The 18,070-nt window shown below is 47.0% G+C and overlaps 1 protein-coding gene across 1 annotated transcript; it reads right to left on the reverse strand.

The window, feature by feature from the left end:
- Nucleotides 1-458: 458 nt before the first annotated feature.
- LOC141104721 (uncharacterized) lies at nucleotides 459-11,390 on the reverse strand. Its single transcript, XM_073594418.1, has 7 exons — nucleotides 11,297-11,390; nucleotides 5,871-6,004; nucleotides 5,246-5,380; nucleotides 5,036-5,159; nucleotides 4,822-4,919; nucleotides 4,553-4,694; nucleotides 459-2,448 (listed from the first exon to the last, which is right to left on the reverse strand). Exons 2-7 carry the CDS (start codon nucleotides 5,952-5,954, stop codon nucleotides 1,583-1,585), a joined length of 1,449 nt encoding a protein of 482 aa, XP_073450519.1. The 5' UTR covers nucleotides 5,955-6,004; nucleotides 11,297-11,390; the 3' UTR covers nucleotides 459-1,582.
- Nucleotides 11,391-18,070: the final 6,680 nt, after the last annotated feature.

Genomic DNA, 18,070 nt, shown 5'->3' on the forward strand with positions numbered 1-18,070 from the left:
TGATGTGTGTCAAGGTTTCATTTATATGCAAAACATTTCCCGCACTAAGAAGAGGAATATGTCTTCTCACTCAGACTCAGGAATATGTCTTCTCACTCAGACTCAGGAATATGTCTTCTCACTCAGACTCACTCAAGATTTTATTTAGAAACAAAACATTTCCTGCACTCAGAACAGGAATACGGCCTCTTGCCCATGTGCAGATCCCCACAAACACCAAGCCAGGGTTGTCGGGAAGAGGCCCTTGTAGTCATCAACATGTAGACAAGGTGCTTAGCCAGAGATGGGGCCTGCCTGGTGAGGAACCCCCTCATATTGAAGGTATATGGCCTGGTAATGTTCAGGACGGAAGGGGTGTATGCTCACCCCCACCCCACCTTTCCTGGTCTGCCAGCTCAAAAAATGGGTCTAGTATGAAAAACATTTCCCGCACTCAGAACAGAAATACGGCTTCTCACTTGTAGGAGACCTCAGATATAAGACTCGGTTTTATTTCGATACAAAACATTTCCCACACTCAGAACAGGAATCCGGACTCTTGTTTGTGTAAGATCTCTGATGTGTGTCAAGGTTTCATTTATATGCAAAACATTTCCCGCACTAAGAAGAGGAATATAAAAAATGTGTTTGTTTTCGTTTCATTCTTTTTTTGCTTTTTTCGGAAGTTCAGGAATTCGGAAATCCGAAAATTTGGATTTTCAAATTTCTGAATTTCCAAATTTTCAAATTTCCGAATTAGAATTTTCAAATTTTCGAAATGTTCCAATTTCCGAAATTTCTAATTTTTGAATTTCGGAAATGTATAATTTCCGAATTTTGAATTTCCGAAATTTAGAATTTCTGAAATTTTGCAATTTTTCCAATTTCCGAAACGTTCCAATTTCCAAAATGTTGCAATTTCCGAAATTTAGAATTTCCGAATTTAGAATTCCCGAATTTCCGTAATTTTGAATTTCCGAAATTTTGGAATTTCCAATTTCTGAGTTTGCGCATATTTCCGAAATTTGAAAATTCGGAAATTCAAAATTTTGGAAATTCGAAAGCTCGGAAATTTGAAATTCGTAAATTCTAAATTTCCGAAATTGAAAAATTTCGGAAGTTTCGGTATTAACAAATTTGTCAAAATTCAATAAAAAGCGAATTCGGGACTGAATTGCACATGTCTAAATATGTCTTCTCACTCATTTGAGACCTCAAGGTTTTATTTAGATACAAAACATTTCCCGCACGCAGAACAGGAATACGGCCTCTTGCCCATGTGCAGACCCCCCCTACAAACACCGAGCCAGGGTTGTCGGGAAGAGGCCCTTGTCCTCATCAACATGTAGACGAGGTGCTTAGCCAGAGACGGGATCCCCCTGGTAAGGAGCCCCCTCACGTTGAAGGCATGTGGCCCTGTATTGTGCAGGAGGGAAGGGGCACATGCCCTCCCCTCCCCCACACTATGTTATTGTTTTGACAACCCCTTGCCTATTAGCCAAGCCAATGTATTTTCTAATTCGAAAGATTCGGCTCCTATTGATTTCATTGGGGTTCGGGTTTGGCATTCACGGGCAGAACCCCAGAGCATTTCGGACCACCATTACTTGTGATTCCTTTGATGCACATTAAGGTAGCACCGCCTTTTAAACGCTTTCCCGCACTCAGAGCAGCAATAGGGCCTCTCGCCCGTGTGGGATCTTTGATGTACGACGACGTGATATCTTTGCACAAAACGCTTCCCGCACTCCGAACAGGAATACGGCTTCTCCCCCGTGTGAGTTCTCAGATGTATAGACAGGTCCGATTTTTGCACGAAGCCTCTCCCGCACTCGGGGCAGGAATGCGGCTTGTCCCCCGTGTGATGTTTTTGATGCTTGGCGAGAGCGGCTCTGTGTTTGAAACCTTTCCCGCACTGTGAGCACAAGTAGGGCCTCTCCACCTGGTGAGACGTTTGATGTCTGATAAGGTCTGATTTCTGTATGAAGCTCTTCCCGCACTGGGGACACGTATAGGACTTGATTCCCAGGTGGATTTTCTGGTGTCTGACGAGCTCCCCTCTGGAGGAAAAGGTCTTCCCGCACTCGTCACAAGGAAAGGGTTTCACCCCGTAGTGAGCTCTCTGGTGTTTCACCAGCTGTTTTTTCAATAAGAAATTCTTCCCGCACTCAGAACATGAATGGGGCTTCTGAGATCCATCACAGGTGTTAAGACTTGATGTAAAGAGAACCGGTTCCTCGGGAAAGGAAAACATTTCCATCTCTTGAACAACGGCACGATGCCTCGTATGTTGAGGTTCCTCAGGATCAGAGGGATCTGTTGATCCATTCACGTTGTGAAGTCCGGCATGGAAATTACAGGTGAGCTTCTCTCCAAGGTGATCTTGTGTGATGTCCTCATCTTCAATTTTGCAGTCAGGAGATAAGAAGACATGTTCCTCTGAGGTGCTCTCAGTGTCATTCCCATCTTCTAAAAAAAAAAATATATATACATTTTTGTACTGACTGGAAAATCTTTTTTTACATGCATCATGACCCCATTCATCGGTATGGGGAGACACGTGCACCATGACCTCATTCATTGGTATGGGGAGACACGTGCACCATGACCCCATTCATCGGTATGGGGAGACACGTGCACCATGACCTCATTCATTGGTATGGGGAGACACGTGCACCATGACCCCATTCATTGGTATGGGGAGACACGTGCACCATGACCTCATTCATTGGTATGGGGAGACACGTGCGCCATGATACCATTTATTGGTATGGGGAGACCTGTGCACCATTACCCCGTTCATTGGTATGGGGAGACACGTACACCATGACCCCATTCATTGGTATGGGGAGACACGTGCGCCATGATACCATTTATTGGTATGGGGAGACCTGTGCACCATTACCCCGTTCATTGGTATGGTGAGACACGTGCACCATGACCCCATTTATTTGTATGGGGAGACCTGTGCACCATGACCCCGTTCATTGGTATGGTGAGACCCGTGCACCATGACCTCATTCATTGGTACGGGGAGACACGTACACCATGACCCCATTCATTGGTATGGGGAGACACGTGCGCCATGATACCATTTATTGGTATGGGGAGACCTGTGCACCATTACCCCGTTCATTGGTATGGTGAGACACGTGCACCATGACCTCATTCATTGGTATGGGGAGACACGTGCACCATGACCCCATTTATTGGTATGGGGAGACCTGTGCACCATGACCCCGTTCATTGGTATGGTGAGACACGTGCACCATGACCCCGTTCATTGGTATGGTGAGACACGTGCACCATGACCCCGTTCATTGGTATGGGGAGACACGTGCACCATGACCTCATTCATTGGTATGGTGAGACACGTGCACCATGACCCCATTCATTGGTATGGTGAGACACGTGCACCATGACCCCATTCATTGGTATGGTGAGACCCGTGCACCATGACCCCATTCATTGGTATGGGGAGACACGTACACCATGACCTCATTCATTGGTATGGGGAGACACGTGCACCATGACCCCATTCATTGGTATGGTGAGACACGTGCACCATGACCCCATTCATTGGTATGGTGAGACCCGTGCACCATGACCCCATTCATTGGTATGGGGAGACACGTGCACCATGACCTCATTCATTGGTATGGTGAGACCCGTGCACCATGACCCCTTTTATGGGTATGGTGAGACACATACACCATGACCCCATTCATTCCTATGGGGAGACACGTACATCATGTCCCCATTCATAGGTAATTAGGTATGGGGAGACAGGTGCACCATGACCCCATTAATTCCTATGGGGAGACACGTGCACCATGACCCCATTAATTCCTATGGTGAGACATGTGCACCATGACCCCATTCATTGGTATAGTGAGATACATGCACCATGACCCCATTCATTCCTATGGGGAGACTTGTGCACCATGACCCCATTCATTCCTATGGGGGTACACATGCACCATGACCCTATTCATTGGTATGGGGAGACACGTGCACCATGACCCCATTCATTCCTATGGGGAGACACGTGCACCATGACCCCATTCATTGGTATGGTGAGACACGTGCACCATGACCCCATTCATTGGTATGGTGAGACACGTGCACCATGACCCCATTCATTGGTATGGTGAGACACGTGCAACATGACCCCATTCATTCCTATGAGGGGACATGTGCTCTTGCTTGGAGCCCATTGAGGGACACAGGCATTCAAAGACTATCGGGTCATACTGCTGCCTGCAGAGGGTTGGGACACTGACGAACAGAAAAAAAAAACAAGTCAACCCTGGTTTGGCCTCTCCTCTACCCAGCATGCCTCAGATCTGCGAGATAGCAGTACTAAGGAACGGCAAAAAAAAAAAAAAACACACATAGTGGTGAGATCTGTGACCATCAGTGGACATCAAAAAAAATATTATGGTAAGTACATACATCTTAAATTCTCTCTCGTGGGCAACGGTAGCCAAAAGGATCTGGGACCTGTCTACAACCCAGGACCCGAAGGACCAAAGCACTATATACACACACATTCCTAGTCTCCACTACCCACCTATGCCGATCTCTGTAAGAACGTCCTCTTCTTTAATAATCACCATCCTCACCGTCCCCTCCACAGTCTGCTGATCATCCCTCACATACGTCTCCTCTTCTTCCTCGTTACTCTCAACTTTTGTTTCAGTCGTTTCTTCACTCTGAAGAGGCAAAATGATAAAAGAAATATTGAAAATGAAACATTAAATAAAAAGAAATGTTGGCTTGAACATTATACAGGCCATGATGGTGAGTTATTGTTGTGTTAAGAACCTAAACTCCACCTACCTGATGATGATGAGGGATGGTGTGACCTTCCTGTGTGGAATCCCGGGAATACAGAGGACGGGGACATCTCTCTGGTGGGTTCCCATTACTGGATCCATCTGTAGGAAACACACACACTGACTGAATACATTGTTTCTATGTGTTTATCAGATGATGGGGGATCTAGGTGGACCCTCCGTACTGCTCTCTCCTTTACAATAAAGTCTCCTCTTACCCGGTGATGTGAGGGGCGGCTGATTGTCCATCATGACGTCCTTGTAGAGATCCTTGTGTCTTTCTAAATACTCCCACTCCTCCATGGAGAAATAGACAGTGACATCCTGACACCTTATAGGAACCTGACACACACAATGATACAGTCACCATCCAGACACATCCCTTGTCTGTTACTGGATAATGTCCCAGAATTCCCAACACTGCTCACCTCTCCTGTCAGTAGCTCCATCATCTTCTTGGTGACTTCTAGAATCTTCTCCATGTTGTGTCTCTCAGGTTTTAGGGAGTCACATGGAGGCACTGTGATGGTCATATGATCACCTGACTTCACAAGAGGAAATCTCTGTATTGAGGAACCAATAGGAATATCATATTAGAATCCCAGAATCCTCCTCACCTCTCCGGTCAGGTCTGTGTTTTATTAATAGAGATGAGTGATGTCATGTGACCTCCCAGAATCCTCCTCACCTCTCCGGTCAGGTCTGCCTTTTATTAATAGAGATAAGAGTGATGTCATGTGACCTCCCAGAATCCTCCTCACCTCTCCGGTCAGGTCTGTGTTTTATTAATAGAGATAAGAGTGATGTCATGTGACCTCCCAGAATCCTCCTCACCTCTCCGGTCAGGTCTGCCTTTTATTAATAGAGATAAGAGTGATGTCATGTGACCTCCCAGAATCCTCCTCACCTCTCCGGTCAGGTCTGTGTTTTATTAATAGAGATAAGAGCGATGTCATGTGACCTCCCAGAATCCTCCTCACCTCTCCGGTCAGGTCTGTGTTTTATTAATAGAGATAAGAGCGATGTCATGTGACCTCCCAGAATCCTCCTCACCTCTCCGGTTAGCAGGTAGATGATCTCCAGGGTGAGGTTTAGTATCCTCTCAGTCATGTGACTCTGGTCCTCCTCCATCTTCATTCATACAGTCATGTAATGTAGGTTTTGCTGTTGTCCAATAACTGAAATACCTTAATGAACATTTAGATTGCATTAGTTGTACACATAAAGGGTTAATATAAAATTCTGGAATGGCCCCCAGTGGGATTATACTCAGAGATACATTCAGTCTGGACTCCTTATTGTCTATTTTTGTTTTTGGACCCCAGGATCCTCTTGTAGTTTGGCCTGTCAGACATGAAATCTCACTTTCTATGTTAGATGGTGGGATTTTGGGAGGGGGAGCTGAGAGGTCAGTGTGATGTCAAAGGATGTACTGATTCTAGATGGATAGACATTGGTTGTCAGAGCTGTGAAGTCAGTGTATGGTCAGTGTAATGTCATAGGACGCATTGACCTCAGATGAAGGGACATTGGATGGAGGAGTTTCTAGGTCAGTGTAAGGTCATAGGACGCATTGACCTCAGATGAAGGGACATTGGATGGAGGAGTTTCTAGGTCAGTGTAATGTCATAGGATGCATGGACCTCAGATGAAGGGACATTGGATGGAGGAGTTTCTAGGTCAGTGTAATGTCATAGGATGCATGGACCTCAGATGAAGGGACATTGGATGGAGGAGTTTCTAGGTCAGTGTAAGGTCATAGGACGCATTGACCTCAGATGAAGGGACATTGGATGGAGGAGTTTCTAGGTCAGTGTAAGGTCGTAGGACGCATTGACCTCAGATGAAAGGACATTGGATGGAGGAGTTTCTAGGTCAGTGTAAGATCATAGGACGCATTGACCTCAGATGAAGGGACATTGGATGGAGGAGTTTCTAGGTCAGTGTAAGATCATAGGACGCATTGACCTCAGATGAAGGGACATTGGATGGAGGAGTTCCTAGGTTAGTGTAATGTCATAGGACGCATTGACCTCAGATGAAGGGACTTTGGAAGGAGGAGTTTCTAGGTCAGTGTAAGGTCATAGGACACATGGACCTCAGATGAAGGGACATTGGAAGGAGGAGTTTCTAGGTCAGTGTAAGGTCATAGGACGCATTGACCTCAGATGAAGGGACATTGGATGGAGGAGTTTCTAGGTTAGTGTAATGTCATAGGACGCATTGACCTCAGATGAAGGGACTTTGGAAGGAGGAGTTTCTAGGTCAGTGTAAGGTCATAGGACACATGGACCTCAGATGAAGGGACATTGGAAGGAGGAGTTTCTAGGTCAGTGTAATGTCATAGGACGCATTGACCTCAGATGAAGGGACATTGGATGGAGGAGTTTCTAGGTCAGTGTAAGGTCGTAGGACGCATTGACCTCAGATGAAAGGACATTGGATGGAGGAGTTACTAGGTCAGTGTAATGTCATAGGATGCATGGACCTCAGATGAAGGGACATTGGATGGAGGAGTTTCTAGGTCAGTGTAGGGTCAGTGTATTGTCATAGGACGCATTGACCTCAGATGAAGGGACTTTGGAAGGAGGAGTTTCTAGGTCAGTGTAAGGTCATAGGACGCATTGACCTCAGATGAAGGGACATTGGATGGAGGAGTTTCTAGGTTAGTGTAATGTCATAGGACGCATTGACCTCAGATGAAGGGACTTTGGAAGGAGGAGTTTCTAGGTCAGTGTAAGGTCATAGGACACATGGACCTCAGATGAAGGGACATTGGAAGGAGGAGTTTCTAGGTCAGTGTAATGTCATAGGACGCATTGACCTCAGATGAAGGGACATTGGATGGAGGAGTTTCTAGGTCAGTGTAAGGTCGTAGGACGCATTGACCTCAGATGAAAGGACATTGGATGGAGGAGTTACTAGGTCAGTGTAATGTCATAGGATGCATGGACCTCAGATGAAGGGACATTGGATGGAGGAGTTTCTAGGTCAGTGTAGGGTCAGTGTATTGTCATAGGACGCATTGACCTCAGATGAAGGGACATTGGATGGAGGAGTTCCTAGGTTAGTGTAATGTCATAGGACGCATTGACCTCAGATGAAGGGACTTTGGATGGAGGAGTTTCTAGGTTAGTGTAATGTCATAGGACGCATTGACCTCAGATGAAGGGACTTTGGATGGAGGAGTTTCTAGGTCAGTGTAATGTCATAGGACGCATTGACCTCAGATGAAGGGACATTGGATGGAGGAGTTTCTAGGTCAGTGTAAGGTCGTAGGACGCATTGACCTCAGATGAAAGGACATTGGATGGAGGAGTTTCTAGGTCAGTGTAAGGTCATAGGACGCATTGACCTCAGATGAAGGGACATTGGATGGAGGAGTTTCTAGGTTAGTGTAATGTCATAGGACGCATTGACCTCAGATGAAGGGACTTTGGAAGGAGGAGTTTCTAGGTCAGTGTAAGGTCATAGGACGCATTGACCTCAGATGAAGGGACATTGGATGGAGGAGTTTCTAGGTTAGTGTAATGTCATAGGACGCATTGACCTCAGATGAAGGGACTTTGGAAGGAGGAGTTTCTAGGTCAGTGTAAGGTCATAGGACGCATTGACCTCAGATGAAGGGACATTGGATGGAGGAGTTTCTAGGTCAGTGTAATGTCATAGGATGCATGGACCTCAGATGAAGGGACATTGGATGGAGGAGTTTCTAGGTCAGTGTATGGTCATAGGAGGCATTGACCTCAGATGAAAGGGCCATTGGAAGGAGGAGTTTTTAGGTTAGTGTAATGTCATAGGATGCATGGACCTCAGATGAAGGGACATTGGATGGAGGAGTTTTTAGGTCAGTGTAAGGTCATAGGATACGTGGACCTCAGATGAAGGAACATTGGATGGAGGAGTTTCTAGGTCAGTGTAAGGTCATAGGACGCATTGACCTCAGATGAAGGGACATTGGATGGAGGAGTTTCTGGGTTAGTGTAATGTCATAGGACGCATTGACCTCAGATGAAGGGACATTGGATGGAGGAGTTTCTAGGTCAGTGTAATGTCATAGGATGCATGGACCTCAGATGAAGGGACATTGGATGGAGGAGTTTCTAGGTCAGTGTAAGGTCATAGGACGCATTGACCTCAGATGAAGGGACATTGGATGGAGGAGTTTCTAGGTCAGTGTAAGGTCATAGGACGCATTGACCTCAGATGAAGGGACTTTGGAAGGAGGAGTTTCTAGGTCAGTGTAATGTCATAGGATGCATGGACCTCAGATGAAGGGACATTGGATGGAGGAGTTTCTAGGTCAGTGTAAGGTCATAGGACGCATTGACCTCAGATGAAAGGACATTGGATGGAGGAGTTTCTAGGTCAGTGTAAGGTCATAGGACGCATTGACCTCAGATGAAGGGACATTGGATGGAGGAGTTTCTAGGTTAGTGTAATGTCATAGGACGCATTGACCTCAGATGAAGGGACTTTGGAAGGAGGAGTTTCTAGGTCAGTGTAAGGTCATAGGACGCATTGACCTCAGATGAAGGGACATTGGATGGAGGAGTTTCTAGGTCAGTGTAAGGTCGTAGGACGCATTGACCTCAGATGAAAGGACATTGGATGGAGGAGTTTCTAGGTCAGTGTAAGGTCATAGGACGCATTGACCTCAGCTGAAGGGACATTGGATGGAGGAGTTTCTAGGTTAGTGTAATGTCATAGGACGCATTGACCTCAGATGAAGGGACTTTGGAAGGAGGAGTTTCTAGGTCAGTGTAAGGTCATAGGACACATGGACCTCAGATGAAGGGACATTGGAAGGAGGAGTTTCTAGGTCAGTGTAATGTCATAGGACGCATTGACCTCAGATGAAGGGACATTGGATGGAGGAGTTTCTAGGTCAGTGTAAGGTCGTAGGACGCATTGACCTCAGATGAAAGGACATTGGATGGAGGAGTTACTAGGTCAGTGTAATGTCATAGGATGCATGGACCTCAGATGAAGGGACATTGGATGGAGGAGTTTCTAGGTCAGTGTAGGGTCAGTGTATTGTCATAGGACGCATTGACCTCAGATGAAGGGACATTGGATGGAGGAGTTTCTAGGTCAGTGTATGGTCATAGGAGGCATTGACCTCAGATGAAAGGGCCATTGGAAGGAGGAGTTTTTAGGTTAGTGTAATGTCATAGGATGCATGGACCTCAGATGAAGGGACATTGGATGGAGGAGTTTTTAGGTCAGTGTAAGGTCATAGGATACGTGGACCTCAGATGAAGGGACATTGGAGGGAGGAGTTTCTAGGTCAGTGTAATGTCATAGGACGCATGGACCTCAGATGAAGGGACATTGGATGGAGGAGTTTTTAAGTCAGTGTAGGTTCAGTGTGATGTGATGAGGATGTCATAACCCTGAGTGGAGAGATATTGGAAGGATGAGCTGTGAAGTCACTGCTGTGGGTTCAGTATGACGTCATGAGATGTGCTGACTCTGGATGGAGGGGCATTAGGAGGAGGAGCTGTGAGGTCAGTGTAGGGTCTGTGTGATGTCATAAGGTGTGCTGACTCCAGATGGAGGGACATTGGGAGGAGGAGCTGTGAGGTCATTGTGATGTCATAGGATGCATTTACTCTAGATGGAGGGACATTGGAAGAGAAGCTTCAATGTAGGGTCAGTATTACATCATGAGACTCTGGATGGATGGATGGACATTGGTGGAAGTCGCTGTGAGGTCAGTGTAGGGTCAGAGTGATGTCATAAGATGTCCTGATTGTGAATAGAGGGACAATTGGAGAAGGAGCTGTGAGGCTGATGTGATGTCATAGAATACACTGACTCTGGATGGAGGGACATTGGGAGGAGAAGCTGTGAGGTCAGTGCAGGGTTATTGTGATGTCATAGGATGTGCTGACCCTGGATGGAGGGACAATGGAAGGTGGATCTTTGAGGTCAGTGTGATGTCATAGGGTGCACTGACTCTGGATGGAGGGACATAGGGTAGAGGAGCTGTGAGGGGTCCTTTATAAAGCTCTGCAAACTGGATCATTTCTCCCAGGTGTGTCCCACCTCTTCTAAAATAACTTTTTCGAGCTTTACTGCAACATAAAAAACCTACTCCTGTGATATCTGTGGACTATGCCCATCATATTCTATCCCGATTATCTGAGACGGAGGTAATTATGTAAAAATCAGAATGAGGGATTTTTTTTTCGTTCTTTCTCATTAAAACTTAGAGGTAGTACAATACTGTACCGTCCTGGCCATCAATGAATGCAGAAAGTTCGGAATTTAGGTGATTCCTCTTTACTGGCTAACTTAAAGATCCAAGCTTTCGGGGGAACTTGGTTCACTTCATCAGGTTTTATACATTTAGATTAAAAGTTATAAAACAAAATATAAAAATTACACATCTAAAAAAAAATTCACCATCCCACGCACCCAACAGTAGTGTGGATAGACCGATAAGGTGAAAACGTAAATTTCTGATCACCTACTGCCAGTTCCAGCAATGTCTCCTCTCTACTTCCTCCTGACTCGCCTCTCACCCAGAACTTCCTATTTATACTCTTACATCACTTCCCATCTGTGTATACCATAGAGACTTCATATAGGAGTCTCTTGTTGGTATAAGCGTGATCAGCACCCGGTGGAGCCCAGAGGAACTACAGCCGGAGAAATTTTTCAACGTACTTGTCCGGATTTTGGTGTCCGTTTACGAAACTGTGAACATCCCGACAATCGCCGCTGATCTCGGTTCATTAACGGTTTATGAAACAGTGATGATCGCGGGAGAACATGTTCTCCGCCGATCATCTCCACACAAAGAGAAATTGTCATTGACTGACACACAAACAGGCTATTTATGAAGCTGCGATCTTAGCACTTCACTGGCCATCTGTGTCAGAATTCACACTAAGCCATATCTCCAGCTCAGAGGTGGTGAATCGGGGAGTGGAGAGAGAATCCAGGGGGAAGAAGGAAGATTGTTAACTTCCTTCTTCCTCGATCAGACCCTCGAACACAGTAAACATGTCCCCCTGCCATGTTTATGTGTATATATAGATAGATAGATAGATACAGGATCCCAGCTTGCTCAACTCCTGGTGGGGCGATCTTGAGCACCGGGACCTGGTATTAATTTGCAGCAAAACCCATCTCCACCATCAGGAGCTCTGGTGAATACCAGTTACTGCTTAGACTGCGCACCTTGGGTTAGCCCCATGTTCCAGGGTGACCTGCTTGTATACCTATCCTGCTGGTCGGCGGAAGACATTCTACAGCTGTAGCTACTGGTCTCTGAGTCTGACCCCAGACCAGGACAAAAGATCTAATAAGGCTCTAAAAGATGTAAAATTGGTGAGACTCCGATGTAAACTCCAATCCCTCCAACCCATGTGGTTTCAGAAAACCGATTATATGAGCAGAAGCCACATCTAAAGGGACCCCTGATGCCTTCTTCAAATTTCAGTCCTGGTCTGTAGAAGTGCCTTCTGCACTGTAACTAAACTAATTCAGATGCTGCCTGCTTCCAGCAGTTCATGTTCTCCAGTGACTGCATGAATGCACTGCAACATTTGAATCAACAGTTATGAAGACTGATTTAAAGCAGATGCCTTCGTTGTTATCAGTCCTTGTCTAGAGTTACAATACAGACACAGACAACCTGAATGAAAGGAGAGTAATGTTTATTCTGGCCTGTGATGATAAACTTACCAGGCGGAGGTAAGAGGATAAATTTGTAAAAGTTGCTTGGTATTCCTGGAAGAGAAAGCTAATATGTCTCGTTGTCAATGAAAGCCTTTCTTGAAATCAAAACATGCCAACATGGGAAAGAATGCTCCATGGGAGGACTCATTTTCTCAACAACAAAAAAAAAAAGGTGTCCTTCACCTCCTCCCATATCAGCCCATCACCAAAGTGAAGCCTCCAGTGGGCGTGCATTTCCGTTGTCTTTCAGAACCATCTCCCACAACCTCAACCTCAGCCGCTTTTTACTGACTGAATGTTTACACTGGCCTGCGATGATAAACTCACCAGGTGGAGGTAAGAGGATAGATTTGTAGGTGTCCCGTTGTCAATGAAAGCCTTTCTTGAAATCAAAACATGCCAAAATGGGAAAGAATGCACCATGGGAGGACTCATTTTCTCAAAAAAAAAAAAAAGGTGTCCTTCGCCTCCTCCCATATCAGCCCATCACCAAAGTGAGACCTCCAGTGGCCATACAATTCTGTCGTCTCTCAGAACCATCTCTCGCAAACCTCCGCCGCTTTTTACTGAGTGAACTTGAATGTGTTTAATGAGCTTGGCCTTTTTCGAGAAGCATTGGTCACACTCCAGGCAAGAGAAAGGCCGCTCACCCGTGTGGATTCAGAGGTGTCTTTCAAGCTTCGACTTGAAGATGAAACGTTTGGCGCACTCGGAGCAAGAATACGGCTTTGTCGTTGGTGTGGATTACTTGGTGCGCGGCTAACTGCGATTTGAAAATATAGCTCTTCTCGCACTCAGAACACGAATAGGTCTCCTTCCCAGAGTGAGACCTCAGGTGTAGGGCCAGATGGGATTTCCGTGAAAACTCCTTTCCGTACTCGGAACATGTGTGGGGCTTCACAACCGACTGAGGGCTTTGTTGTGTGCCGAGATGACATCTCAACGAGAAGTCCTGTGTGGATTCGAAGAAAAGTATCTGTTCAGTCTGAGTTTTATGGTGTTCCACTATCTTTGATAAAGAACGGGCATTGGACTTTTCACGTAGGTGACATTTTTGATGCATGGCCAAGTGGAATTTATGCATGAATGTTTTCCCACACTCTCAACATGTATGAGTCTTCACGCCCCTGTGACTTCGCTGGTGCCTGGCAAGATCGCTTCTCCAGGAAAAGTTCTTCCTGCACTCGCTGCAAGAATGATCCCCTGTGTGAATCCTCTGGTGTGTGGACAACTTCGATTTAAGAAAAAAACTCTTCCTGCACTCCAAACACGAATACGGCTTCACGTTGGTGTGGCTTCTTTGGTGTACCTCCAACTGGGAGTTAAACAGATATCAATTTCCATACTGGGGGCATGAATATATTGCCGATTGTCCATCATGGCATCCTTATAGAGATCCTTTTGTCCTTCTAAATACTCCACTCATCCATGGAGAAATAGACAGTGACATATTGTCACCTTATAGGAACCTGACATACAAAATGATACATTTTTTTAGCGACTCTACAGCTCTTGTGTAACTCGCATGTGTCTCCAAGAAACCCCACAGCTCCTGTGCTTTCAGAGACTGGGTGACCCTTCTGTCTCCAGGGACCCCAGAATCTCCAGTAACCCTAGCTCTCACGTGTCTCAAGGAACCCCAGAGCTCTTGTGCTTTTAGTGACTGGGCGACCCCAGTGTCTCCGCTGACTCTTACGGCAGACTTTGTCCGGTGTACTTTTCGACGGACTTTACGACGGACTTTCCGAATGAACGGACTTGCCTACATACAATCAACCAAAGTCCGACGTATTCGTACGTGATGACGTACGACCGGACTAAAACAAGGAAGTTCATTGCCAGTAGCCAATAGCTGCCCTAGCGTCGGTTTTTGTCCGTCGGATTAGCATACAGACGAGCAGACTTTTCGACCGGACTCGAGTCCGTCGGACAGATTTGAAACAGGTTTTATTCCTATGTCCGTCAAACTTTGGAGAAAAAAAAAGTCTGCTGGAGCCCACACATGATCGAATTGTCCTACAGACTCCGGTTCGCCGGACCAAGTATGCCATAAAGTCCGGTCGTGTGTATGCGGCATTACTCTCATGTGTCTCTAGGAACCCCAGGGCTCCTGTGCTTTCAGCGTCTGCGTGGCCCTTCTGTCTCCAGTGACCCCAGTGTCTCCTGTGACCCCAACTCTCATGTATCTCCAGAAACCTCAGAGCTCATGTGCTTTCAGGGACGGGGTGACCCTTCTTTCTCCAGTGACTCTAACTCCCATGTGTCTCCAGGAAACCCAGGGCTTTTGAGCTTTCAGTGACTGGGTGACCCTTCCGTCTCCATGGATCCTAAATCTCATGTCTCCATGAACCTCAGAGCTCTTGTGCTTTCAGTGATTGGGTGACCCTTTTGTCTCCAGCGACCCCAACTCTCATGTGTCTCCGGAAACCCCAGAGCTCATGTGCTTTCAAAGACGGAGTGACCTTTCTGTCTCCAGTGACTCCAATGGTTCCCGTGAGCCTAACTCCCATGTGTCTCCAGGAACTTTCAGTGACTGGGTTACCCATCTGTCTCCAAAGACCCTAAATCTCATGTCTCCAGGAACCTCAGAGCTCTTGTGCTTTCAGTGATTGGGTGATCCATCTGTCTCCAGTGACCCCAGTGTTTCCAGTGACCCTAACTCCCATTTGTCTTGAGGAAACCTCCGAGCTCTGTGCTTTCAGTGATTGGGTGACCCTTCTGTCTCCAGTGACCCTAACTCCCATGTGTCTCCTGGAACCCCAGGGCTTTTGAGCTTTCAGTGACTGGGTGACCCTTCTGTCTCCATAGACCCTAAATCTTGTGTCTCCATGAACCTCAGAGCTTGTGTGCTTTAAGTGATTGGGTGACCCTTCTGTCCCCACTGACCCTAACAGACATGTGTCTTCATGAACCCCAGGGCTACTGTGCTTTAAGTGACTGGGTGACCCTTCTGTCTCCAGTGACCCTAACTCCCATGTGTCTCCAGGAACCCCGGGGCTACTGTGCTTTTAGTGACTGGTTGACTCTTCTGTTTCAATTGACCCTAGTGTATCCAGTGACCCTAACTCTCATGTGTCTCCAGGAACTTCTGAGCTTTTGTGCTTTCAGGGACTGGGTGACTCATTTGTCTCCTGTGACCCCAGTGTTTCCAGTGACTTTAACTGTTATGTGTCTCCAGGAACATCAGATTGCTGTGCTTTCAGTGATTAGGTGACCCTTCTGTCTCCAGTGACCTCAGTGTTTCCAATGACCCTTACTTTCATTTATCTCCAGGAACCTCAGAGCTTCTGTATTTTCAGTGTCTGTGTAACCCTTCTATTTCCACTGACCCTTGTGTTTCCAGTGACCCTAACTCTCATGTGTCTCCAGGAACTTCTAAGGTTTTGTGCTTTCAGGTACTGGGTGACCCATCTGTCTCCTGTGACCCCAGTATTTCCAGTGACCCTAACTCTCATGTGTCTCCAGGAACTTCTGAGGTTTTGTGCTTTCAGGGACTGGGTGACCCATCTGTCTCCTGTGACCCCAGTATTTCCAGTGACCCTAACTCTCATGTGTCTCCAGGATCCCCAGAGCTCTTGTCCTTTCAGCGACGGGGTAACCCTTCTGTCTCCAGTGACCTCAATGTTTCCAGTGACCCCAACTCTCATGTGTCTTCAGGTACCCCAGACTCTTGTCCTTTTAGTGACTGGGTGACCCTTCTGTCTCCAGTGACCTCAATGTTTCCAGTGACCCCCAACTATCATGTGTCTTCAGGAACCCCAAAACTAGTGTGCTTTCAGTGACTGCATGGCCCATCTGTCTCCAATTACCCCAGCTCTTGTGTGTCTCCAGGAACCCCAGGGCTCGTGTGGAGTCAGTGATTGGTTGACCCTTCTGTCTCCAGTGACCCCTGTGTGCGCCTGTTCTCGTGACCCTGGTGACCCCTGAGCGCTCATGTGTCTCCAGTGACTCCTGTATCTCTAGTGTCCCCTCTGGCTCCGGTATCAGGCAGTGACTCTATAGTATCCCGTGCTATTGAATGACTCCGGTGCACGCTATGTGTCTCGGTGAGACTTGTGTCTTCACCTCAACCTCAAGTACATTCCTATATTTGGTGGACTGTCTCTCTCACTGTGGACACAAACCTCCGTCCATGACAAGGATGCTATCAATTCTGATCAGATTATCAACTGTGATTTTGGAGGTGCACCCCCCCCCCCCCCCCTGCAGGGAATCCCCGACTGTTCTTCATGGATGTTCTCCAGACCTCCAATTGCCAATTTGTCATGTATTTCACAATTTGACTCCTCACCTCAGATCCCCGATGAGTCTTTTGTCTTCACCTCAGAGGAACGGTCTGTTGGTTGCAGTTCTTTCATAAAGACCACTTCTGATGAGACTTCTCTGAGGGGTAGGCGGGGGTACCTGGACATGACTAGGTTCTGATAGCTCTGAGCTGGTGATTGTCCTTGACATTTGGCTTGGAAGGGATGGTGTATTTCTCAATTCTTGTTGCCAACCACTGTTACTGGTCCTCAGTCTTGTGGTTTGTGCTTATAAAGAAGAACCTGGCCAGAACACAGACCTGACCAGAAGAACCTGGCCTCGAGAAGCACCTCAAAATATCTGCTTCTTGTATTGTAATTTAGAATTCCACCTGGTGGGATTCTGAGTTGGAGGGCTGTGGATTCCCAGAAGGGTTCAGAGTCAGAGGCTGGAGGTGAGGGTTGGAAGGGACTCTGAACAGGAAGACCAGAGTTCTCCAGGGTGGAGGGCCTCATAGCTAGGGTGGGGAGGTGATCAGAGCAGGAGGGGTAATAAAGGGTGCAGGTGCTTGAGGGTGGAGTCAGGCAATGATCAAGGCAGGACACAGGCTGATAAGGGCGGAAGAGGTAATTCAGCATTCAATTTATGGTCAAGGCAAGGTGCAGGGCAAGGTCAGGTAATCGGCAATTCAGGTCAGAATCAGGTGATGGTCAAGTCAGGGTGCAGGCTGGTATGGGCGGAGTCGGGTAACACGTAATTCAGAGTGGAGTCGTGTGATGTTCAAGGCAGGGTGCAGGCTGTTGAAGGAGGAGTCATGTGATGGTCAAGGCAGAGTGTCGGCTTTTGAGGGTGGAGTCAGATGATTGCTAATTCAGGGTGGAGTCAGATGGTGGTTAATGAAGGGCACAGGCTGTTAAGGGTGGAGCCAGGTGACAGGTAATTCAGGGTGGAGTCAGATGGTGGTAAAGGAAGGGCACAGACTGTTAAGGGCGGAGTCAGGTGGTGGTCAGGGCAAGGTGCAGGCTGTTGAGGACGGAGTCAGTTGATGGGCTATTCAGGTTAGAATCAGGTGATAGTCAAGGGATAACGCAGACTATTGAGGGTGGAGTCAGATGATGGTCAAGGGAGGGCTCAGACTGTTAAGGGCGTGGTCAGGTGATGATCAAGGGTGGGTGCAGCCTGTTGAGGGTGGAGTCAGGTGATGGTCAAGGCAGTGCACAGACTGTTGAGGGTGGAGCCAGGTGACAGGTAATTCAGGGCGGAGTGAGGTGGTGGTCAGGGCAAGGTGCAGACTGTTGAGTGGAGTCAGGTGATGG

Source organism: Aquarana catesbeiana, linkage group LG08 (assembly GCF_042186555.1).
Source record: "Aquarana catesbeiana isolate 2022-GZ linkage group LG08, ASM4218655v1, whole genome shotgun sequence".
Classification (NCBI taxonomy): domain Eukaryota; kingdom Metazoa; phylum Chordata; class Amphibia; order Anura; family Ranidae; genus Aquarana; species Aquarana catesbeiana.